At 48.0% G+C, this 25472-nt stretch overlaps 1 protein-coding gene across 2 annotated transcripts; it reads right to left on the bottom strand.

The window, feature by feature from the left end:
• Positions 1 to 1544: 1544 nt before the first annotated feature.
• LOC143504301 (leucine-rich repeat and fibronectin type-III domain-containing protein 4) lies at positions 1545 to 22783 on the bottom strand. Of its 2 annotated transcripts, none has more exons than XM_076995813.1 (4): positions 22003 to 22783; positions 19842 to 20662; positions 10206 to 11976; positions 1545 to 2903 (listed from the first exon to the last, which is right to left on the bottom strand). In XM_076995813.1, exons 3-4 carry the CDS (start codon positions 11948 to 11950, stop codon positions 1703 to 1705), a joined length of 2946 nt encoding a protein of 981 aa, XP_076851928.1. In that variant the 5' UTR covers positions 11951 to 11976; positions 19842 to 20662; positions 22003 to 22783; the 3' UTR covers positions 1545 to 1702. The 2 variants fall into 2 exon arrangements, with proteins under 2 accessions (XP_076851928.1, XP_076851929.1); XM_076995814.1 differs by lacking the exon at positions 22003 to 22783 and adding an exon at positions 21066 to 21289.
• Positions 22784 to 25472: the final 2689 nt, after the last annotated feature.

The raw sequence follows: 25472 nt of genomic DNA, 5'->3' as shown, positions 1-25472 counted from the left end.
TATAGTCTGTCTCACACTGAATCCTTCCGGAGTTGATTGTGTATTCGGTAAATATAATAATAATAATAAATAACAACACTCTAGGGAATCACACAGACCATCACGCTGTCAGATGAGTGACCAAAGTTCTAAAACCAGGTGAATGATCAGAACAGAATAATTACTTAAGGAATAACACGCACATCTCAGTAAGACCAGCGGCGAAAAGCGTTGAATCCTTTTCATCTTGTTGAAACTTGAGCCCATTAAATATATACAGTTTTCTGCCTTTTTTCATCTTTATTTCATTATTTAGAATATCAAGTCATGGTAACAATATTTACTTTGGCAAAATAAGATCAACAAACATTATCAGGATGGTTATTATCGTCATTGAACTTGCTCATTTTGTTCTTTTTCTCTGAGCTCAATGATAAATACAATCATCTTAATAACTGATTTTCATGAAAGATTGTAGCAACAAAATTGCGCTTTCTTCAGTTCTATTATCATTCCTGAAAAACAATAGGCAAACAAGTTCATGGCAGCGTTGTTTCTTGGTGTCTCCCAGATGTCCTTGCTGTGCCCTCCGTCCTTTATGTACGGGGGAATATTTTCAAACAATGTTCATTTTAACTTTCAGTATAATCCAAATGGCTCCCTATGGGATTGTAATGACCTTGGCTGCTATGACGCCTCAGTCCTAGTCTGGCAGAACTCTAGATAGTAATGGTTACATCGCACATCCAGTCATTGGTACAGGAGTGTTGCTCCTGTACTGTATTCACGGCACTAACACACTCTCTCTTACACACACACACACACACACACACACACACACACCGTATCTCATCCCATTTCTCCTCGGTCGTCGGCCGTTTATCAGACCGTGTGCTATATCCGTTCGCGCTCGTGTCACTGTCTCGTCAGCGGGGCGTTTCATGTGCGGTCCTGCTCCGTCCTCCTGGCTGGCCGTCACGCCGCCTCCTTGCCGGCCGGTTCCAGCTCTGTCGACCGATCAGATCCGATTGATTGGGCATGACTCGGCGCTTCCGCCTGCAGCCACCGCCTCTGTAATCCCAGGGACAGGATGGCTAATTGATCACCGCTACAGGGCCAGCTCTCTGTCCCACTGCCTGTGTGAGTTCAAAGTCATTTTCTGGGTAAGCTGGTCCTGAAAATAGGCCACGTTCTTGTCTTTATTCAGGTCTCCTCCATGCTCACGTTATAGGCTTGTCAAGAAGAGTGCTATTCTGTGTTGGTTTAGAAACCACTCAGATCCGTGTCTCTCTGGGTCCCTTTATTACATCCAGCTATTTTTTTTTTGGCCCATTTGAAATCCACCTAGATTGGCCTATTCTTCCTCTCCTCCTTCTTCTTCTCCGGTCTCATGTCTTTGTCTCTGTATGTTTTTTTTACTGCTTGGTGTATGTTGTCTGTTTTCTCCTATGACATCTTTTATCTATCTCTCATCTCACCAGTCATACTTTCACTCGGGCTTTAGCAGCTCTCTGCCCTCCCTTGAGCACTCAGTCCCATATCACACCTCATCTCACACTTCACCCTTCTCTCTCTCTCTCTCTCTCTCTCTCTCTCTCTCTCTCTCTCTCTCTCTCTCTCTCTCTCTCTCTCTCTCTCTCTCTCTCTCTCTCTCTCTCTCTCCCCATACAGTCTTTTCACCAGAATCCATGTTTCATAGCTTAGTTTACTTCTGCCTCCCTCCCTAAACCACGCTTTCCTCCAACTCTTCACCCTTCTCCTCCCCTTTCTCCTCTTTTTTCACTCTTTCCCTCGCTAGGCCTCCGACCAGCAGGCCATCCAAGTCGGAGTCGGTGGTGCCGAGAAGGTAGGCACGGCCAGGCCGAGGGCGGGGGTCACCGGGGCCGGCGCTGGCGGTGGAGGCACACTGCACCAGCATGCCGTGCAGGGATTGGCTACGTTTGGACCACATGACGCTCAGCCGCTTGGCGTAGCCATAGTAGGTGGCGGTGGCGGCCATGTTGCCCATGTCAAAGGAGGAGCTGCGCTTGTGCCGCCCGCCACCGTGTCCACGGCGACTCGGGCCGGGGCTCTGGTAAGCCAGGGATGAGTTCCATTGGCTGTCCGTGGCTGTTCGCCTGACTACCAAAGTCCCGCCCGTGCTGAACCGCCTATCTCGGAAGTCGGGGTTATATTGAGGGGGCGGGGCTAGGCTAAAGCTGGCCCGCTTTGCCAAGTCCCTGCTTGCAGATTGGAGTTTGCTCAGCCCCGCCCCTGATTGACATGATTGGCGTGGCAGTGTAGATGGAAAGGGATTCTTGGGCGTGTAGTACATTGGCATCCGCTCAGTCTCGGGAGTGTACGGTGGAAGCGCCCTCTGTGACACAATTCCTCCTTCAAGCCCTGCCTTCTGGGGGTCAAGGTTCACCTTGGGCTTGGCCAGTGTTTTAGGTTTCTGAACGGGAGGCGGTTTAGACGAAGGTCCAGCCCCTCCTCCCGCCCCTCTTTGTTTCTGGAGCAACCCGTTGGGTAGTACCACCATCATGACGTCTCCACTCCCGTTGCTCTGCGGGTAAACATTGGCTCCCTTGGCTGAGAGAGACGGGGAGTCCGACGCTGAGCATCCGGCCTCATCCCCGACGTCAAGGTGATCGTCGTGGTTACTGCAGACCCGGTGGCGAACCATTAGCGCCACTGTAAACACTAGCAACGTTACTACAACCACACCTCCCACCAGAATAGTTAAGGTCCCGCCCAGAAAGTGGGCCTGAAGTGAACGGCAGTCTGGGTAATTGTCCTTGGTGCCGAACTGCGCACAGCCTAGCACCTTTGTAGCAGCCATCGAGGTGACCGTGTCATCAAAAATGGCCAAGACGCACAGATTGTAATCGGCTCCAGAGACCAGGTTTTTCAGAAGGAAACTGCTACTTGTGGAGGGCAGAATTCTAAAAGAGAAAGAGAGCAATAAAAAGTGAATTAGTGATGGGACATGGGGAAATGTCGGTCAGGCAACACGAAGCTGTTGACTGGAATAGCAATGGAGATGGTATGAAGAGGCTCAGTAGAGCGAGAGAATGATCAGATCAAGCAGAGGAATCGAATAGAACTATGAAAAGGGAGCCTGATTCCTAAAGCCTAATAATTTAGCTGCTAAGAGGCGCGACTAGCTGGGAGAATAGACCAGCCCCAAACGAGTAATACCTGACGGAGAGAATGAGTGATTAAGTGAATAACCTGTAATGGAAGGCAGAGGTGCTGAGAGCTAATGCTTCAGCAGAGGCTTCTGGCTCTACAACACGGAAACGAGGCTTGAGTGCGGGACACTGGGAATGAGCGCAGGACACTAGGAATGTGTCTTGACTGTGTGCCTACACATTTGATGGACAGAGTTTGTGTATAGCTGTGTGTGTGTGTGTGTGTGTGTGTGTGTGTGTGTGTGTGTGTGTGTGTGTGTGTGTGTGTGTGTGTGTGTGTGTGTGTGGGGGGGTGTCCGTCCATTGCCTGTGTTTGTTCTTTGTAATGCTCCACTTTCTTAAATTCAGTGTGACATACTGTTGTCACGCAAATGCATAACTAACATAATGGGCATGTAGGGGTAAATGCCGGCAAAACATAAAACCCTACCATTCAATACTTCTGCCACTGACGCATAATTGCAGGCTCTCAGCGAGACCTTGAGCCATTTAGAGTCCCTTTTTGGTTGTGGCATTAACAGCCCCCTTCCATGCCGCCTACACACTTCTCTCTCTATCTCTCATCCCTCTCTCTCTCTTTCTCTCATCCCTCTCTCTCTTTTTTTTTGTTCTCCCTCTTTCCTCCATGTACCTTGATCACTCAATGACTTGTTGTGGTGTAATTTCAGCCGTGTTCTCCTGCCCCGCGTGTGCTCCCCCACAGCCCCAGCCTCGGTGACCTTTCTTCCTCCTCCGCCCTCTCCATCACGCCGCTGCACCCGCTCCATCACGCTGCTATAATCCCACCACCAGACCCATCGCGTACCTCTTTCTTGCTCCTCATCGTTTCTAATTTAAATGTTTCATTCTCCACTCGTCACCACTGTCCTTCAGCGCGCCTGTGCTTTCATTCACCAGCTTCTTTTAACTCCTGCCTCTCCTTCCAATTCTTCCTTCCGTTCTCCTCCTGTCTTTCCCTTACCTTCTCTTTCATTCTCTTTCCATTTCTCTCACTCTGTCTGCCTGAGCATCTCCACCATTGAGTCCAGAATCTATTAAGCATGGTTGGGTTGTAAATTGAGTTGGTAGCCAAGGTCACCCAGACCGTGCTCCAGTATTTTTATATCTATGGATCCTGAGTCAATCTGCCCTTGTTTTGTTGTTTCGGTCTATGGAACAAAAACAAAAAAGAAATACTATTAAATATACATGTATTCTCAGGTGAATAAATCAATGGTAGCATGCAGGGGGAGGTCAATTGAGAGGCCATACTGGCACTGGAACAAATGGGTATTGACACATGTATTTATTAATGCACTGCTGAAAATATGGCTTGGCATACCTCAGTAAAACCCACAAAGTGTAAACAAATATGGCTCCTGTCAGCCGTAGGGAAGCCGAAACCTCCTACGACTATGTACAGATTTGCATGGCAGAGGGTGGCATCAGTTTGCATGGCAGAGGACTATTGACTGATCATAGTTCCACCTCTGCAGCTTGTGCTTATGGGGTTCTGGTATATAAATATTCGGTATATATGACATGACGGGTTTTTCTGTTTCAAAATTCACTATGAACCCAGTCTTTCCCTGTGTGGAGGCTTATGTTGAAGTTGTCTTTGCCTTTTGATGAGAATTTCTGATACTGTGACCAATTCATATCAAAATTGTGTCCAGTGCTGTATTTAAAGGAAAAATCCTTCACCCCCAAAAAGTAGCAAGGTTAATGGAATTTTTTCCCTACCCATATTTTTTTCTACAAAGTGCAGCTCGCATGAAATGGAGAATCACTTTGCTTTGTAGCCCTCAAATGAAATGGAAAAGTTCCCATATGGATGCAGCTATGTTAATATAACTAATGCTACGAAGATATTCGTGAGGTAACTAATGCTACGAAGATATTCGTGAGGTAAATCTGCTACCAAGTAGCTCACTTCCCCACCGTGGAGCGATTAACGCCTATTGTGTTGGTAATGACGCAGAGACTCCCACTTCCACAGAAGACGAGGCAAAGCAGCTTTGTGTACAGCACGTTTCATATGCGTTTTCAAGATGTGCTTCAAGCGTTAGGATTCATAGGCATGTGTTAGCGCGATAGCAATTTCACTGAATCCTGCTAAAGATTTTTGAATCCCACTCGCTGTAAACCTTTGTGGGTTTTTTTTTCCTATTGTAAAATAACAGTGAATTGTGTACCAATATTTTTCGTAATAACGTCCACAGTGTTAGAATTTGAGCATTATATGCACGATTTATACTAATAACACCGATAATAGAACCACCGTTGTAATAATATTTCTCGCACACACCACGATTTAGTACTCCATTACTAGGCCCAGTAATAACAAAAATAAACAAAGATTTTATAGGCATAGTATGCGCAGTAAAGGTAATGAGAGGGCAAAACAAATGTGTGGTGCAAAACAACTTTATTTTGATTTGTTGTCATTTACCATAACAAATATAGTCCCATGAGCTATGAGCGGCCCATGAGCTAACAATTGCTGCACGCCCAGGCACCATCCTTTACTACATCTCAGACAAGCGTGCTTGGCGCACACAGCACGGCTCTCGGAGCTGTTTCGGTTGCAGTGCATCTGTGCCTGTCTGTGTCTCCTTTCCAGGAGCAGACAGGAGACGTTGCTTTTCCTGTAGGAAATGACGCTGAAGTTCAAGAGCATGTAAAAAGTCTGTTTTGCTCTCTTTTGACCCCGTGCATGACGTACGAAACATGGATCCTTTACCAAATACGGAGTAGCATTTGCACATATACGCGGTCTCCAAATCCGCAGCAATCCAGAACTTTATGCCAAATTTATCAGGCTTTGTAGTGATGTATTGCAGGAAAGGACAGGGGACCTTTGTAGTAAACAGCTGCTCGTCGACGGTAATATGTTGTCCTGCCGTATAACACAGATTGCAGTTACGTACAAAAACGTTGCCAGATGTCCGAGATTGCAGCAAATTTGTGGCTCGTTTTGCGCGGGTGTCCTTGTCATCAAATCGCAAGTACCGCATAATTTCTTTGTAGCGGTCACGCGACATCTTGTTCTTGATTGCGGGAGCACAGCGTACTTTACAGACCAGGGCTGGACCACCGGATCAACCTGGCAGAGCGTTGCCCGTAGAAACAGAACTGCTGTGAATGCCATCAGCGGGCTGACGGAGAAGCTCCAGCTGTGATCTGTTCTGCGGGCTTCATGGCCCGTGAAGTCTGTGGTGATCCTCAGCATCTCCATGGCGATCAAACACAGGAAGCTCTGCACTCTTCTTGTGATTCTGTGCTGTATTAATAAAAGTAAAGAAAAATCAGATGTTAATTACACATAATATCAGGCAAAATTCTGTTCAAATTTTTGTTTTGAAACACCAAAACAAAATTAACAAAACAGGTGAGTTTTCCATACCTAGGCGGACTCTGTATGCCCTGCTGTTTCATTGAACGTAACATTTCTGTAATCGCTCACACGAATGCCTTCAACATCTGTCTTCTCCCATGCTGTGCCATCTTTTGCTGTTGTGCTTGTTGCAGGTCTGTTGTCCTTTGGTACAAAACACTTCGTTCTTGGAGGGCTGAGGTATTCTTTATCCGATGGACCACTAGCATGTACATTTGTTGAAAATGCCAGGTCCACCTCTATATCGGAGTTGTCTTCAGGACTAAGACGGTTCCTCTCTGACATCGCGATCACATTCAGTAAAGCCAAATGAGTGTAAATCCGCTTGTTTTCAGTTGTGTGCAGTTTCAGTTTACTCCAGGCAGAATAACAGGAAAAAACATGAAGCTTCACCTGCGTGTGTGTCTGTTTTTATCCCAAATCAGAACACGCCCACATCAGTTTGAACAGGTGTAAATCTCTCCTTCACGAGAGTTGATGCAGATGTGTTAATGACATGCATACACGATAGCAATATGTTAATACGATGATGGTGTACAAGAGTAAATTTGAGGTGTTACCTCGCAGACATGAAATATGCATTTGTAAGCTTCCATACCAAACTCGAATCTATCTTCTCTTTCAATAATCTATATTTTGTTGCTGTTATGCATTGTAGATTTGTGTTTTTACACAAATAGACAGACAGAATTAGAATTTAGAAGTTATACATTTTATACTATGTACGTTTTGATGTACAAATAACTATCTGTGTTGTTTATTACTGGGCCTAGTAATAGATTGCTACTAAATGTGGTGTGCGTGTGGGTGTAAAATATTATTACAACAGTTGTTCTATTATCAGTGTTGCTGTTAGAATTTGTGTGTATGGACAATTTATAGTTCTATTTGTGTTTGAGAACGAAAAATAGTGTTATACAATTTTGACATTTTACAATATGAACAAAAACAAACTTTTGCAGGGAGCAGGATTCAAACAATACTTTATTATTCTTTAGCGAGAATCAGAGAAAATGCCATCGTGCTGTAAACATACCTACGAATTCTAATATTTGAAGCACGGTTTGCCTTGTGAAAATGTTCGTAGTATTAGTCGTATTAGTGCCATAGCTGCAGTCTCGGTGCTTCTCTCTCATGAATTTGCATAATAAAAGATGGATAATGGCCCACTGATTGTTGGAAAGAAGGGAGGGGTGATGTCCTTAGGATCGAGACATTTCAGATATGCTAGTGTCGAAAATGCATTTAGGACAACAATTCATAAACATCCTGGACACTAGGTGTCAGTATAATGGCCGGGTTCATAATGTGGAGAAGAAGAATTGGAAAAATAGGTGATTGTTCCTTAAATATTAATCAACATAAGACAATTGTATATGCATTATGCATTGCATTACATGTATAATGTATTCTTTCTGAGCATTACACACGGATCCTTTCAGAAGTCCTACATTGTTTCCGACAGCGTTTAGTTTCTCTGATCCTCCACTGTTTTATGAATTACCTTTTGAATGACTAACAGGCTTGAAGGTCAATTGAGAAAATAAACATTTATGCCAACAATAACAAAATGCACTGTTAACAGCATAGTGGCCCGTGTGCTTATACTGCAAACGCAGACGGACGGGCGTTGAGACGAGAAAGGACAAACTGAAACGCCGTGTGAAAAGAGAAAAGCGGTAAGACCTCTGTGACTAATCAAACTCTGCAGCCAAGCTGAACTGAAAAGCGCATTCATTGTAGTCCTAGCATGCAAATCCTGGCAGGGAACCACAGTAACTCCACTAGTGTCAGTGATGCCATTGTACGCCATGAAGGGTGTGTGGGGCACCTTTCAAAACCTCTTCCTGTCAGCCCAGGCACTACAGAGAGATTACCTTAAGATTAGTTTCATTGCGAGCACATTTGTTGGTTAGCTGGTTCGCTTATTTATTCAAATAATTTAAGGCCAGCAGTAATAAATTGCAATTGCTGGTGTATTGTAGCCTGCACTAAAATATAAGAAAATTCCATTATTGAAGTTGATGGGTGCAAGGGTGAGTGTGTGTGTGTGTGTGTGTGTGTGTGTGTGTGTGTGTGTGTGTGTGTGTGTGTGTGTGTGTGTGTGTGTGTGTGTGTGTGTGGTGTGAGTGTTTGATGTAACTGCAAATTTAAAGTTCTTTCATGCCACCCTATACACACAAGCACACACTTGCACACTCTCAGTAGTGCAATAACAGAGACAGCGGAGTGTCACAGAATCGGTGACACAGGAACAGGCGATTATTAGAGCCCTCGAGAGCAAGAGCAAGAAATAGCAGGAGAAGAGTGGAGGGGGTGGAGGAGTGGGTGGAGTAGAGGTGGGGAGGGCTTGCCTTTGTTCACTCTCTACTCCTTAAAATATCACCCTATGAAACACCATGAAAACCATAAAACCATAAAATGTGGCTAAAACTTTTTGAGGGGCTACAGGCATGATCAAGGAAGTGCCCACTTTTCATTATGTGTCAAGTGTCATCTGTACAGGTTTTCCTTTCTTGTATGGTTAGAATGAAACAGCTTGTTCCTGGCAAATTTCTGCCATAAAATATTATCTGTCTGTCACTCTCTCCATCTCTCTCTCTCTCTCCCTCCTCTTGACAATGTGATGACATACTTCTTGGTTGTGCACTATAAGCTCATTTAAAGACTGCATTATTCTGCCCCCAGAGGTTTCTGTCAAACTCTTTCTTGTCCCTCCCTCACTCTCTCCCTCTTTATCCCTCCTTCCTTCACCCTGTCTCATCCCTGCTGTCACTTACAGTGTCTGTAATGGCAGTCTCTGAAAAATCCCACTGACCCACCCAGCAAGAGATGGGCAGGTTGAGCTCGTATGGCAGCTCCCTTGGATAATGTATCCCAGGGGTGCGGGATACATTGACCATGCTCCAAAAGTGTCTGATAGCAGCTATCCTATTGGCTATTGGTGGAGCCTACAACAAGACCAATCCCATAGACCAGAAGAGCTTTAGTGTCAAATTGAGTGTTCTGGAGCAGACAGGAATCGGACCAATCAGACATAGCGGATCAGCAGATACAGTAACATTGCAAGATGAGGGAATAGCTGGTTTACATGGGTATGATCTGATGGAAACACTCCGGACCAGCTGGAAAGCCACAGTCCTGTGAGTCGCAGTTCTTTGGTAGTCTTTTAAACATGTTCTAACTTCTGAAGTAAATGTTTTATCTTAGTACACACCGCCTAGTACACACACCCAGGGCACTTCAAACTTCTCCAAGGCTTTGTTAAAACAGGCCATGAAGACGTTTTTAAACAAGACATCTTTGTATTTATTTCTCTAAATAGGTGCATGCCTCTTCAAAGGCTCTTTTTTCCCCTTCTTTTCCATATGATACATTTACTACTTGACAGTAGTTAAAAGTAATTAAGGATTATCTGAATGCAGTGCTTTCATGGAGCTGTCTGAAACATTACAATCAAACTTTTTTGTTTCATTTATAATTGAAGATAAGCCATTCATCTAGCTAGATCTTTTGTGCAAATGTGTGCTTTTACTTTTCACATGGTGTATTGCATATCTTTGTAAATGGGTTTTGGTCAACTTAATATAGTCAGGTATGTAATATGTATAAAATGTCTTTTTGTGGCAGTTTGCGATGTGTGGTTGTAACTGTAACCCCTCGTGGGTTTTACTCACCGGTACACCAGGGTTTCATCTGCAGTGCAGTTGTACTGTATCTGGTACATCCAAACCAGATATGCTCCTGACAGTCGTCCTATGTCCCACCGCACCTGAGCTGAGGTTGAAGTTATCCCCTGCACTTCCACAAGCTGGTCCTCTCCTCCATCACTCCCTCCATCCTCTGCTTCCATTTCCACATCATCTCTACCTTCCTGGGGGTCTGCACTAGCATCTTGGCTAGGGCTGTGTCCACTGGACGCCTTCCCCCGGGTGATGTCTGATGAACCTGGGTCACGGGCCAAAGGTACCGTCCCATTCCCCCGGTGAGGAAGTGGGATGACCTTAAGGTCGATGGTAGCAGTGGCCTCACCTGCAGCATTGATCGCAATGCAGGTGTAGACGCCGTCGTCACGGGCAACGGTCACCAGAAGCTCGAGTGTCCCATTCCGGAATGACATGGTACGGCTTGAATTGCCGATAATCCGGTCATCGGGCGACACCCAGTGCACCACTGGCTCGGGGTCGCCAATAGCACGACATTTGAGCGTCGCCCGCTGACCCTCCAGCACCCAGAGTTTGTGCGTATGGCGAGTGATGAGTGGAGGCTCACAGGTAAACTCCTCCTCGGGTATCGACCAGAAATATCGTCCAGCGAGGTGGATCGGCGTGGCACAAGTCTCCATATCATCGCTTCTAATTAGCCTCCGCAACCAGAGCAGTTCACAATTACAGTGCAAGGGGTTTCCTCCAAAGTTCAAGCTGACTACTGAATTGTAAGGGGTAGGGCTGATCACCCCTGTCTGGGACCGAGCAAACAGGGGATCGGGCGGTAGAGTCTGAAGGCGGTTTGAGGTCATGTCTAATCGAGCGAGCTTGTAGAGTTCACCAAAAGAACCCTCAGCAATCTGGTCAATGAGATTGTGGTCAAGGTTTAGAGTATGCAAGCTGGCCATGTTTTGAATGGCATCCCAGGGTGCTTTGCGCAGATTGTTGTAAGACAGATCCAGGTCTTCCAGCGTGAGAAGAAAGTCATCAAAGGCATCAGAGGAAATGTTAATGAGCTGGTTGTTGTTTAGGATGAGGTGCTGCAGGTTTAGCATACCTACTAAGTCCCTTGAGCCAAGTGCCGTCAGCCGATTTCCATCTAGGTGCAAAGAGCGGAGGCTCTCCAGGTCCCCAAATGTCATTGGTTTGATGTGGTTGATGGTGTTTCGGGACAGTGTCAAATCCACCAATCCAGTCATGTTGGCAAAGTCGGCCCCGCCCACCTCTCGGATGAAGTTGTCCGCAAGGCGGAGCTCGACGGTGCGACGGTCAATGTTTGGTGGAACGAAGAGGAGTCCTTTGTCCGCACAGAGCGTGCTCAGTGACTCTGAGAGATTCCTGCACACGCAGTGAAAAGGGCATGCGGAGACCACACCCCACGTCTCCCCTGCCACGGCCACAGGAAGTCGTCCAATCAGGGCAGGAAGTAAGCAAGCACAAGTGACCAGGGTCAGCCAATGGAGGGAGGGCAGAGGTGGGCCTGGGGGTGATGTGGTGGGGGCCAAGTAACCACAGTTGTACTTTGGACACAGAGATGGGGATGGTGGCGTGAGGACTTGGGATTGTATGGTTTTGTGGGACGACTTGAAGAGGGGTGGGTGAGATTGGACAGATGGATGGAGGGAGAGAGATGAGGGGTGCGTGTTCCTCAGATGGTGGCGTAAAATGAGGGGTGGGAGTGATTTTTGTGATTGTTGGGGTAGGGAGTCTTGCATGGTAGAAAGGGAATTAATCCACAGACCTGGAGAAAGAAAGACAAAGAGAAACAACAAGATTCAGAGACCATGTCCTCGATCACTTTCCTCCAGTTCTTTCTTATCAAAAATAAACTAACATAAACACTCAGAGAATTGCTTTTTCCCCACCAGGCTCTGCATGTGCCCTGGCCACAACCCATAATCAACTCAACCCACCACCATAGTGAGTCATCAACTCTCACAGACCTGCCGCAATGACCTCTCCAGAGAATCAAAGCCAAATAGACCCTATAACACAGATCCATGCAGTCACTGTCATACAAGTGCTTGAATTCTTTGAGATGTTCAAGCCCATTTCCAGGAAATGAGTAAAACACTAGAATGTGTCAATAAGGTTGTAAAGCATAAGGGCAGGATAGAGACATGCAAGTGCATTGGGCTTTTTCATGGCTTTTCCAAGACACACCATCAAAATGGACCAGGTCAGCCCCAAGCAGACAGGACTGGCACAGATGGAGGCACGAACACAACCAGAGATGAGACGCCAGAGACGAGGCAAAAAACAGTAAATGCTAGAACTAGAGACAAATGGGAACGCTTGCTGTTGAGACTCCATGACATTACACACCTTTCTAGACACTGACGAGAAAAATCCCCCAACCCTCGTTCCTTAGTTGTACCATGTAGGGATTTGAGTCTGCAACCTTGTCCATAAGATGCCAGTTATTCTACTCTTGTGCTTAACCACAGTAGTTCAAAAACAAAGCATGTGCTTCATGTGCTATCTTTGAAATGCCTGGCCATATTTTTTTCTGGCATGGTTCCTGATTGCAACAACATTTGTAGGAATCATTCAAAATTCCCTAAGATGCTTTTCTTTTCATATTTGAATCTTCAGAAAGGGTCAAAGAGCCCACACAGCCCCCTCCCCCTCTCATTACGTACTTTCATTTTGAGGAGTGATTCACTGAATGGGCAGTAGGCACGTTCGACGCCGAGAGAGCAAAAACAAAGACGCAGCAGACTGAAATGAGAAGTGAGTGACTGAAATGAGAACTACGGAGATTGTGAAGGTGGTTGTGCTGCTCTTGCATATGTTGGCGATGCATATGTTAGCACCTTAGCCCTGAAACCTCCACAATACATCAACACGACAGTTTGAGACCAAAATCACAGTCATTTCAGGTGACTCATGTAAACATTGTGTTGTTTTCGCGAGGAGACTTGCAACCAAGGAACAACAGTTGGGAAAATGCAGGATGTGAGAAGCATATCTGCAGTTTTATCCTACATTAACATGTGGCTAATAGTCTCGTGCGCTGACACTTAGCACTAAGTGCATGTGATCAGGCAAGTAGAGCTAAGAGGGTCAGCACGAAGTGCATTAGCTTAAATCTGTCCAAATACAGCAATGCTAAGCTATACTTTTGAAATAAACAAACATGTAATATTACTTGATTGATAATATTCTTGCTACAAAGGTCAGGGCCTACATAAATGCTGTAACTGTACCAGTAATTGTGCCTAATTAATTACCCTATGTAAAATGAGCCAGGGGGCGTGGCTGAGAAACGTAACAGGAACAGGAAGTGAGTGTGACCAGCTGATTTCCTGCTCACAGAGATCTACGCCATCATTTGCTCTCCATTCACCTTCTGTGTGACCTTGCTGTGGTGATCTGTGTTGCCGTGGCGCTGCCCTCCCGTCCTTTTTGCCCTTCTTCTTTCTCAGTGTTTCACTTTAGCGCACGCGACTTCTTTCCGACATCTGCCCCTGAGGTAACCCGAGAACGCATTTAACATTACTTAAAACATCCGCCCCTTCTCTCCTCACCCTCCTCCTTTTGTTCTCTCTCTCTCCCCCCTCTCTCCTCCCTCCCTCTTCCCTCTCTCTCTCCCTCTCTATGAAAGTGTAAGTCACCTGAGAGCTGAAGCAGTTCCTGTCTTCCTTCCCCTTAGCAGCATCGATCCACCCTGCCAGGATAAATAGCACACACCTTTCTTTACATTCTCATTGTGCTCCCACCCTCCATCATTGCCCCATCCTCCCTCTGCCTCTCTCTACCTCCAGTCTCCATCCCTCACTTTCTCCCCTCTGCCTCTACCCCACATCCTCTCTGCCTCTCCCGACTCTCCGTCTTTAAGCCTTTTCTTTAGACATCACCCTCTCTCCTATACCACGCATAGATTTTACTCATTAACAGCATTGCAGTTGGCCCCTACACCTGTGAGAATGTATATTGATGAGTGTGTATGCATGTGTGTGTATGCATGTGTGTGTATGCATGTGTGTGTATGCATGTGTGTGTATGCATGTGTGTGTATGCATGTGTGTGTATGCATGTGTGTGTGTGTGTGTGTGTGTGTGTGTGTGTGTGTGTGTGTGGAAAGGAGGAGTGGCAGTGAATGAATTAGAGGGATATAAATTATAGTAATCTCTCTCTAATCCATAATGTTATGAATAATTCAGACTTGTAGTACCCAGCTTTGTATAATGTATGCCCACTGTTTGTTTCTGTGTGTGTGTGTGTGTGTGTGTGTGTGTGTGTGAGGCCACTTAGTATGTAATGTAGAGGCTGAGTGTCCAGCTGGACAGTTGGAACAGTTTTCTGCACTTTCTGCGTTTCCCAGGCTGGCGTTTGCCATCACACATTGTGTACATACTCACACACACACACACACACACATACACTGGGTGTGCGTGTTCAGGAGTAGAAATCCTCTAGGACACACTTAGCATCTCCTACTCAAACCAATGTTTTATCCCTCTCTCTCTCTTCATCCCTCTCCTTCTGTCTCTGTCTTTCTCTGCCTTTCACTCTCAAATGCAGTCTCAACACACACACACACACACACACACACACACGAGCAATGCTTCTCAAGACATCGGCACACCCTGGTTACTCCAACATGTGTGTGATAACTAGATCATACAAGTGCATTGTGGGAATGGTGGACTCATATGAACTTTGGGGTAAAGTTGTGTGCGTGTGTGTGTGTGAGAGAGAGAGAGAGAAAGAGAGAAACTGCTGTTTTTGAACATACTTCAATATCAGTGCTTTTGCTAGCATTTTACCAGTTATGCCCTCTGACTGCTATGGCTATCTGACCTGTGCATTAAATCATGTGCAGTAAATCATGAATACGCTGTACACACACACACACGCACCCATACTCAGGACCATGGGGAGCTTTAACCTTGCTGCCTGATCTTTGGCTTCGACTTTCACTGAAGATGAAAGACGTACACACATTTTAGCATTTTTTCAATCAGCTTGTTCATTTAAAAAAGCTTGTTTGTCTCATCTCTGTTTAGTGGAGAATGCGTGCTGTGTTTGTGTGGGAGGGTAAGAGAGACAGGTATATTTTATTACATATTCAGACTCACCCCGATGTTTATCACGATTCATGGAAATTTCCTACATTTTTTCCTTGAAAAATGTGAATCTGCATTTCAACATAGAAAATTTAAATCCAGTTGCCAGTGAATGTTCAGGAGGAAAACGCAGCGTTCTCTCCACACACTACAGGGCTGGGAGACCTCGGTCCGCACCTCCCTCACCCCACCTCCCTCACCCCACCTCCCCTCACCTCCGTCTTCATGCCCTCCCCTACCTCACACTCCCTCCATAAATCTCAGCTCTAGTTTGGCGAGGGGCTGTACTCACTCACTGCAACATGCACAACCCACAGGAAAACATTACAACTCCTGACAACTGTATTTATACACATATCTGCCTCTTGCTTATTCTCAGTCTCTGTCTTTCCCTCCTTCACTTCTTTGTACACACACACACACACACACACACACACAGACACACACACACACACACACTCGTTGCTGCTGCAGAAATATGGAAAGGGATAAAAAGCTGACAGCAGTCATCCATCACTTTCTTTCTGACTCGAGAGGGGAGGGTGGAGGGAGAGAGAGGGAGAGGAGAAGGTGGAGAGTGGAGGAAGAGGGGAGGGTGGAGGGTGGAGAGGGAGAGAGAGGGTGGAGAGTGAGGAAGAGGGGAGGGTGGAGGGGGGAGAGAGAGGGTGGAGAGTGAAGAAGAGGGGAGGGTGGAGGGGGAGAGAGAGAGTGAGGAAGAGGGGAGGGTGGAGGGGGAGAGAGAGAGTGAGGAAGAGGGGAGGGTGGAGGGGGAGAGAGAGAGTGAGGAAGAGGGGAGGGTGGAGGGGGAGAGAGAGGGTGGAGAGTGAGGAAGAGGGGAGGGTGGAGGGGGAGAGAGAGGGTGGAGAGTGAGGAAGAGGGGAGGGTGGAGGGGGAGAGAGAGGGTGGAGAGGTGTGGAAGAGGGGAGGGTGGAGGGGGAGAGAGAGGGTGGAGAGTGAAGAAGAGGGGAGGGTGGAGGGGGAGAGAGAGAGTGAGGAAGAGGGGAGGGTGGAGGGGGAGAGAGAGAGTGAGGAAGAGGGGAGGGTGGAGAGTGAGGAAGAGGGGAGGGTGGAGGGGGAGAGAGAGAGTGAGGAAGAGGGGAGGGTGGAGGGGGAGAGAGAGAGTGAGGAAGAGGGGAGGGTGGAGAGTGAGGAAGAGGGGAGGGTGGAGGGGGAGAGAGAGGGTGGAGAGTGAGGAAGAGGGGAGGGTGGAGGGGGAGAGAGAGGGTGGAGAGTGAGGAAGAGGGGAGGGTGGAGGGGGAGAGAGAGGGTGGAGAGTGAGGAAGAGGGGAGGGTGGAGGGGGAGAGAGAGGGTGGAGAGTGAGGAAGAGGGGAGGGTGGAGGGGGAGAGAGAGGGTGGAGAGGTGTGGAAGAGAAGTGGGGGAGGGAGAGTGGAGGGTGAGGAGTTGACTGGATAGAGACAGGAGGGGGATAGAGAGATGAGTGAGGAGGAGAGGATAGAGGAGTGGTGAGGAGAGCGGTGGAGAGCTGAAAAAAGGAATATAAAGAAATGACAGATGGAGAGAAAGAAGATAAAAACTGAGAAGTGAGAAGTGCGAGGGATGACTCATGAGAATAACACCAAACGCAAAAATAGAAGAGAAAAAAAAAGAAACGAACATTTGTTTTTGCTCCAAAGGGGAGGAAGCAGAAAGTGAGCAATGGGTAAATCATGGGGCGGGGCTGGGGGCGGGGCTGGGGGCGGGGCACAGACATGGTGGGGCGGTGGCAGGCTGGCGAAGTGAGCTCCTCAGACATGTGGCAAGATCTTAAACCAAAGCAGACACTCTTAACTCCCTGCTCAGCGAGCACGCCCTCCCTCCCTGCAGCTGCTCCACAGGCCGCTGCTCTGCTTACCCTCGCCCGCCCCCCCACCGCTCCTCTCATTCCGCTCCGCCTCCTCCCCCCAGCACCCACCAGCCCTCCGCAAGACGCTCAATAAATGAAAAGATTCTCCGGGCAAAATAAAAGTGTGCGTGGTTGGGCAATTCACCCCCCCCCCCCCCCCCCTTTGTTCTGGGCTGGGATTCAGCAGGATAATTGTAATTACACCTGAAGATCTGAACTCACTGTCAGTACGGCACCTCCACCTCCACGCCCCTCATCCGTCCGTGCGTGGATACTTATCCGCTGGAATGTGCACCATAAACTCTAATTAGGCAAAAAGCAATTAAGCTAAAAGCGGCAAAAGAGCAATAATAAAGCTGTCCTTTGCACGTAATGTGACATGAAATCGGGTTTCTACGACAACATGAAATATTTCATGAGTAGTAAATTGTTGTAATTTAGTGCGAGACACGTGCACAATATACTAGTCTTAGAAATAATCGCGGCTCGCAGGTGGCAACTCGTCAGTGATAAATCAGTGAGAATCCAGACTGTCTTGAATGCTTCATTTGATTGGTTAGTGGGGCGCAGAGGCCCTGGAATTTTATTATGATTTGCTGAAAGTAAAGAGCAATAGGCCAATCATGGGTAAGCGCTGCACTTGAAGAACCAATGGGCTGGAAGCGTTGCTTTGCCTGATGTAAAAGGAAGGAAAGGCCCTGGCACTGTAGCGTAGTGATAATAAACGAGGTTGCACTTAGTGCTTAGTTTGTGACTAAGATGGCATGTGTTATTTACTTACTTACACATATTCCATCGAGTACTCTGTCTTCTCCTTTTCTCTCAACACGCAAGCGCACGCACACAGACACACAGCCTGCTTTTCTCTTAAGTAGATCTAAACTCTGTCTACAGGAAGTCTGGGGTCTTGCCACTGGTCGATGCGAGCAAACGACTCACACAACTGATTGGAGTCTTCTGTCTGATAGGGATGTGTGTGTTTTTGTGTGTGTGTGAGTGAGTGAGTGGTTTGTATGTGTTAAGGGGTTGATCAGCAATTTTAACATGTCAATATCCGAAGAAAATAGTCTGAGCAATGCCTGAAGGAAATATTATACTCCCATTTTCACACCAGTAATCATAATGTACCCAACCGCAGTGTTGGTGTTCGTCTTCCTCTGTGTCTCATACACAGATACATGCACACGAGTCCACCCACTCTATATGGGCTCAGTGGGAGATGTTAATGATGTGAAGACTTTGGGTGGAGTCAGACAGTCCTGTAATAAAAAAACTGAACTGGATCTCCCCCATATCTATCTATCTATCTCTCTCTCTCTCTCTCTCTCTCTCTCTCTCTCTCTCTCTCTCTCTCTCTCTCTCTCCTCTCTCTCTCTCTCTCTCACGTGCCTGTCTGGCTCTCCGCATCAGAGCTTGCTGTTCCTGCACTGCTACATGCTAACCGCTAATTAACTTGCACCTCGTGTACTTCCAAGCGTGGGGGGGGGTGGAGTTTGCTGCAGGCCTCGTTAGTCACTGACAGGAGGTGTGATCTGGGGGGAGGGGTCTGCGTAGGGGCCCCAGGGGCCCCGAGGAGCTTAAGGGAGGATATGGGGGGCCAGCAAAGCAGAGACCCGCCGAGAGGTCAAGTCACCGGCAGCCGGGCTAGTGAGACGTACGCGAGACGTACATGAGACCCATGGGTGTCTTCCCTAAGGAGACAGGCTGAGTGACGGAGAGGGAGTGAACGATAACGAGAGGGAGAAAGTCGTTGCATGTGGAGGCGGTAAAAACTCAGGGTGATGGCATTGATGTTGGCATGGCGACAGTGAGCACCCTCACCAGCTTTAGTAACACCCCCTGCTCTTTTAATAGATGGGGGGGGGGGGGGTTGTAGGCAGAGAGAGGGAGAGAGAATTGTGTGTGAAGTGTCCTGTGTGAATATGAATATGCATAAAGATGATGATCTCTAGGACAAGAGGACACTTCAGGTGTGTGTGTGTGGTGTGTGTGTGTGTGTGTGTGGTTGCTGTATGATTAATGTCCTAATGACAGGGTGTGTTTATGGTGTTTTGTGCCATTTATGTTGGCACAACTGGCATACTGGCAAAGCTCCTTATGCATGATTATGAGGGGGAGGGGGGGGGGGGGGGAGAAAGAGAGAGAAGATGAATATTAAATGGCCCACAAGAGGGGTGAGATGTAATTATAAATAACTTTGTGCTTGTGCAAATTCTCATCTGTTGTTCATTTGTGTGTGTGTGTTCATAGTCATAATTGCCATAACCGTTAAAACATCTGTACAGATCAAACCATGCATGGCCAATCAGCTTCCTTCGCTTTCTCAATCGTACAAGCACATTGAAATGCGCGAACACACGCCCCAGTATTGCTGCTGCTCCCCTCTCCCGCAGGCCATAATCCGGCCCGACCCAGCAGCCCCTGCGTCTGACGGAGCAGGACCGGCAGAACCGGCCCTGCCTGCCAGCGGCTGTGATGATGGAACAGGACAACACACATAAACAAACAAACATCACTGCTGCCTCTTTCAGACTCGGCTCTCCTCCGTGTGACACCAAATTAATCTGGACCCGCACAGTTGTGTCCTCGCGTGTGTGTGTGTGTGTGTGTGTGTGTGTGTGTGTGTGTGTGTGTGTGTGTGTGTGTGTGTGTGTGTGTGTGTGTGTGTGTGTGTGTGAACCCACATTACCTTAGATGTCTGTGAGCATCCCAGAACTCAGTCAGCTCGTCATTTCCTCGCCGTCGTCCGTGTGTGGTTGAGTGCGGTTCCAGCTTTGTATGCTTATGTGCGAGTGCACACGCGTGTGTGTGTGTAGGTGGTGTGTGTGCACACCTGTGTGCCCGGGGGGGTTTCTTCACCACTTGTCCAGACTCGGGTGTGTATCCTCTATTCAAGCCCAGAGTGAGTGTGTGTATCCTCTCTTCAGACACGCCAAACGGGGCCGGTGTGGGATTTAGGCCTCCACTCGCACACTAGGATCCATTTCAGCTTGGCTGCAGATACAATGCTCGAGTCTGTTCCCCGTCCTTCCAGAATGTTCTGCACTAGCAGGCCCTCACCTGAGGCCCTCGTGCACCCGCCATTCCCCTCTGAACACGCCTCCTTGCTTTGCTCCTGGGTCTTCATGCGCCGCTGTTGTGTCCCCCAGCAGAGACCTGGCCACCGTTTGTCTTCTCTCTCTCCCTCCTCCCTTCATCTGTTCATTTCTCTCTTTGTTCATTTCTCCTCTCCCTCGTTCATGCTTATCCCTCATTCCAGGTGTGTGTGTGGGGGTGTGTGTGTTCCCTGTGGTCCCGTTGACGATCGGGGTTTTGTTCTCATCCGCCCCTCGTAGCGTCCGGCCCCCTCCGTCTGTCTCCAGCTGAGGTGGCAGAGACGTTGTTCTGCGTCCGGTGTGTCCCACAGCGCGGACGCTGTCCCTGTGCCAGAGACGGAGAGCAGGACGGAGGGCGGAGGAGACGCCGTGACACTCCCAGAGGTGCGAGGGGACCCGGGGTGCCGGTGAGCTCCTGTAACAGCAAACAGACACCAGTGTGTTAAAGAACACTCTGCCCTCCGTCTCCTCCTCTCTTCTGTTCATCCGCCGTCCCTCAATCCTTTACTCTGTCCCTCCTTTTTTGTCACTCTTTCCTCCATCACACTTTCTGTCCATCCTTTATCACTCCTTCCTCTGATGCTCCTTCGTTCCTTCAGTCTCTCTCCCTCTATCATTCCTCTTCCCATTATTCTTTCTCCTTCTTAGTTACATCCAAAAGGCCATACAGGAACTTCAATCTTACATTACCCCCTCCCCCCATTGCGCTCTCTCTCTCTCTCTCTCTCTCTCTCTCTCTCTCTCTCTCTCTCTCTCTCTCTCTCTCTCTCTGTTATCTCTGTGTGTTCAGTGTTAATGTCACAGCACTGTGTTCTTACCTCATTCAACAGCAGAAACATCGATCTTTCTCCTAAATGTCACCAGAGTGCCTTCTGGTTTTGTCTCTCTCTCTTCCTTTCTCCCTCTCTCTTCCTTTCTCTCTCTCTCTCTCTTCCTTTCTCTCTCTCTCTTCCTTTCTCCCTCTCTCTTCCTTTCTCCCTTTCTCCCTCTCTCTTCCTTTCTCCCTCTATCTGCTTTGTGCTTATCCCTCTTTCTTCCGTTCACCTGCGCTGTGCTCCTATATATTCCCTCTCTGTTTCTCACTCACTCACACACTATCTCTCTCTCTCTCTCTCTCTCTCTCTCTCTCTCTCACTCACTCTCTCACTCTCTCACACACACACACACACACACACACACACCTTTCACCCCTCCCACCTAGCCCAGATTTCTGTGGTCTCCAGCTTGTCAGTCACCTCAGTCTCAGCCAACGATCTGTCAGAGTGCCATAGAGACAGCAGACAAATGAAGCAACTGTGTGTGTGTGTGTGTGTGTGTGTGTGTGTGTGTGTGTGTGTGTGTGAGAGAGAGAGAGAGAGAGACAGAGCAAGAGCGAGAGATCGAATGTGTGAAATGCATGTATATTTAAGACATACAAAATATGGATAATTATTCATATGATTGAAACGTCGGCGAGGATGTGCGCTGAGATTGAGATATCTGGATCGTGAGCATATAGATTAACTAGCATTCATCCAGTGTCCTCCATTCTGTCTCTGCTCGTCCCACTGTCCTTATGAAACCACATCATCCCTCTCATCTGTCTCCCTCTGCGTCCTCCAGCCAAAACCAGACATTTTATCTCTCTGTCTCTGCCCTCACTGTCATCTGCCAAGTGACATCTGTCCTTCAAATGATAGCCACATCAACATACACACACACACACACACACACACAATAACACACACACACACACACACTCGTGCGCGAACTAACCTGTTTTCCAGGCACTTTGAGACTCGGTCGTAGAATATTCCAGCGGATAGGGAAGTGTGACTACAGTCACTTTAAAAGAGAAGAGACCTCCTTTCTTTCCTCCACTCTCTCTCTCTTTCTCTTCCTCACTCGCTCTCTCACCAGCTGTATGCAGCTGAATATCTTCAGAGGACAAACGCCTCTTTTTCATCCCTCTCTCTCTCTCTCTTTCCCACCGTTGATTGAATTTTAAGTCATCTTTAATCCCAGGGAACAGTCCAGGTATCCAGCAGTCACCGACACCAGAGCAGGCAAAAAAACCCAACTAAACCAAAAGCGAGCCAGTACTGAGATGCGGAGGGCTAGATGTTATCAGGGCAGTCTCCAGAGTGCTGGATATTTTTAGATGTTTTAGATCCTCACACTTCTCCGTCTCTCTCCCAGATGTCCCGCTCTCGTTCCCGTGTCTGTCTGTCCCCGGCGCGTCACAGCCGGTTTGCTGACATTAATTCCCCCGTCCGTCTCCCCTGCGCTGAGACTGGGGCAGTTGGTGCACGCCAGCAGGAGAGGAGCATGTGTGTACCCTGCCTCTCTCCACCGCCTGATAGAGGGAGAGAGGGAGGGAGGGAGAGCAGGGGGAGGGGCAGAGAGAGAGAGAGAGAGAGGGAGGGAGAGAGGGAGATGAAGTGCTGTCAGCAGCGTTTGGCTGAGGAGCAGTGATAGCGGACTAGAGGGAGGGAGAGGAGGAGGAGGAGGAGGAAGAGGAGAGCAGTGATGGAGGAGCAGAGTGAAGAGATCAGGGCAGCAGGAGGGAAGAAGTGAGGAAGAGGAGGAGGACGTAGATAAAGCAGCACCCCACACCTCCCCACACGGGAGCACTCTGGTGTGTGTGTGTGTGTGTGTGTGTGTGTGTGTGTGTGTGTGTGTGTGTGAGAGAGAGAGAGAAACAGGGAATATATAGGAACACAGTTCAGGTGAAAGAAAGAGGGAGAAAGGAAGAGAGAGAGAGAGAGAACCAGAATGTAATGCATTCCATAATGCACAGACCACACAGGGATGCGTCATTTTCTTTCACTAACACCAGCGTGCTAACATGAGCGAGTGTGATATCTGTATGCATACAGCTGTGCCTGTGTGTGCTTGCCCGAGTGTGTGTGTGTGTGTGTGTGTGTGTGCACGCGCGGGCGCATGCATGCAGTATAGTTTGTACTTGTTGTATCAGTAAGCATCTCTCTGTCACTGTCTGTGGTATATTTGCCTTGTCTTATTAGCTCATATTGGAATAGATGATGTATGAACAGTCCTCAAATTTACATTTACGCTGTGAGACGTGCACACACACACACACACACACGACCCAATGAGAGAGAGAGATCGCTCTGAAGAAAGAGACTAACTTCCTCTTCCTCTTTCATTCCGTCACAAAAGAACAGCCTGTTGTAGCTGCATTTCATTTCATGTGTCTCCATAAGGGAACGTCTGTCTCTGCTCGTGTTTACCTGCTCATGCTGTAACGCTGACACCGTCATGGCCGTCACGACTTTTGCGTTCATCTGTAGAACAACACTGCTCAAACACCACAGCCTCCACATTTAACACTCTTAACACGAGTGTTTCAAAAATCCTGAGCTCTTAAACACTATTTTCACACTTAACAGAAGGATTGTCACACCATTTAAGTGTGTGTGTGTGTGTGTGTGTGTGTGTGTGTGCGCGCGCATACGCATCTCCACATGTGTTGACTCAGTAGTCAGCTATATTTAGTTCCAATTGCAGAAAAAGTTGCAATGAATCAAGCGACACTTGCTGAGGATGAGCTCACTTAGACAAGGTGCGTCTCGGAGCTCCAGACAGGCCAAAGGGGGCCACGCCCTGATGGTGAGGAACAGCGCCCCCTAGCTGCAGGTACAGCAGGTGCATTCTTGACCGTGGAAAGTGCCACCGTGGTGCTCCAGTGCGCAAGTGTTGCTAAAACAGCCTGAACAACCTCAGAGAGCCCTTAACGGAAACATGCAAATGAAAACGTAGCCAAGAGGGTGCGTCTACAATAACGGACACGCTGGACTCCAGCAGAAGAACCTCACTAGAAGCTTTGCGATGTTTTGCGTGCTATTTCATTGATGACTCCTATACGCGCTCAGACATTACACCAAATGTAAAACCCTGAAACATTTCATCTCTCCAGTGGCTCGTTTCCCCATAATTTTTTCGGTGGTTTTGTGCTAGGACGTAACAGTCGGGGGGTCAAAATCTTACAAGGCCCTGATCTGGGCTTTCTCATTAAAATGTTATGATTTAAGCAATCGGCTGCACGCTACGTTGACCTCTATCTCCCCACTAAGTCGGCCCCGCTGAAGCAGCTACCAGCACCGCGGCCCAGCTGGTGCCCACTGATTTGCTCTTGTGTTGCATTTGGCCACCATGTGAGAATTACTGCGACGAGTTAACCACACGCTGATCGCACGCCGCGTTTGTCGGAAACGGCGGACGGGCGGGCGGATTGTTTTTAACGCGGTAAACGTTTGAGAAGCGTTCCGGAGCCGAGGAGGCGTCTCCCGTTTCAGCACCTCGGATAGCGCTCCGTGGAAAAGCACGCCGGGCGTGCAGAGTCACGTCTGGCCACGGGCGAATTGGGGGGGGGGGGGCGCACGTGTGCGTGAGGCGGGCCCGCGGCGTTTTTTAAGCTCGCGTCTCTTTGCATTATTAATGCTGGCCTCCAACCCCTCACTCAGCCTCATTAGCTGCATATTAAGCCCTCAGAGAGGAAGTCGAGCTTCGGCCGTCATTTAGCGTTTGGCGGAGAGCAGCTACGATGATGAGGAGCGTCTGGATCACACGTGCTCAGCTCGCGCCTGGCCAGCTCCTCACGCGCTCAAGCATCTCACGCGCTCCAGCTGCTCACGCGGATCAGCGCCGTGCTTTGATGCGTCTCCTCCCGACACAGTCTCAGCCTTTTGGCTGGTGCGTGTTCTTTTAACACCTCCCCTCACCTAGTCATGCTTGAACTGTCAACTAGGCTCTCTCCCTTTGTCTCTCCCTCCCTCCCCCTCTCTCGTTCTCACTCTCTCTCTGCCTCTCCTCTCTTTCTGACACACTCTTTATCTCTCTTTATCCCCCCTCCCTCTCTCTTCCTTCTTCCTTTGTCCCAGGCTGGTATAGCTCTCTGACCTCTTGAACAAATCAATACAGAAAAAAGTAATTACATCCAAAGCAAGTCCCACATATCACACTGTGCGCGCGTGCATGTGTGCGCGTGTATGTGTGTGTGCCGTTTCTCACATATTTACGAGTAATAATGTGTGTATGGGATTAGACATGCATGTATGAGCCGACTATGGTAATGCAGTTTTCTGTTCCACGTGCATTGACATGCCCCAGTGCTTCAGATAATGAGACTGCTACAGAGAGGACTGCTAGACGTAGTCACAGATTAGTCCACAGGCTGCTATCTGTGACCTAATCCCTTTCAAAATAAAATCTAGCAAAGCGTA

Source organism: Brachyhypopomus gauderio, unplaced genomic scaffold, assembly GCF_052324685.1.
Source record: "Brachyhypopomus gauderio isolate BG-103 unplaced genomic scaffold, BGAUD_0.2 sc255, whole genome shotgun sequence".
NCBI classification, from domain to species: Eukaryota; Metazoa; Chordata; class Actinopteri; order Gymnotiformes; family Hypopomidae; genus Brachyhypopomus; species Brachyhypopomus gauderio.
Note: the sequence above shows the minus strand (reverse complement) of the source record. Positions and strands in the feature narration are given on the sequence as shown.

Bases quoted from the DNA above. Each gene is read 5' to 3' on its own strand.
- LOC143504301 (XM_076995813.1), bottom strand. From the start codon at position 11,950: ATGCAAGACTCCCTACCCCAACAATCACAAAAATCACTCCCACCCCTC. The intron at 2,904-10,205 runs GTGAGTAAAACC...TTTCTCTTTTAG, and splicing joins GATGAAACCCTGGTGTACCG to AATTCTGCCCTCCACAAGTA.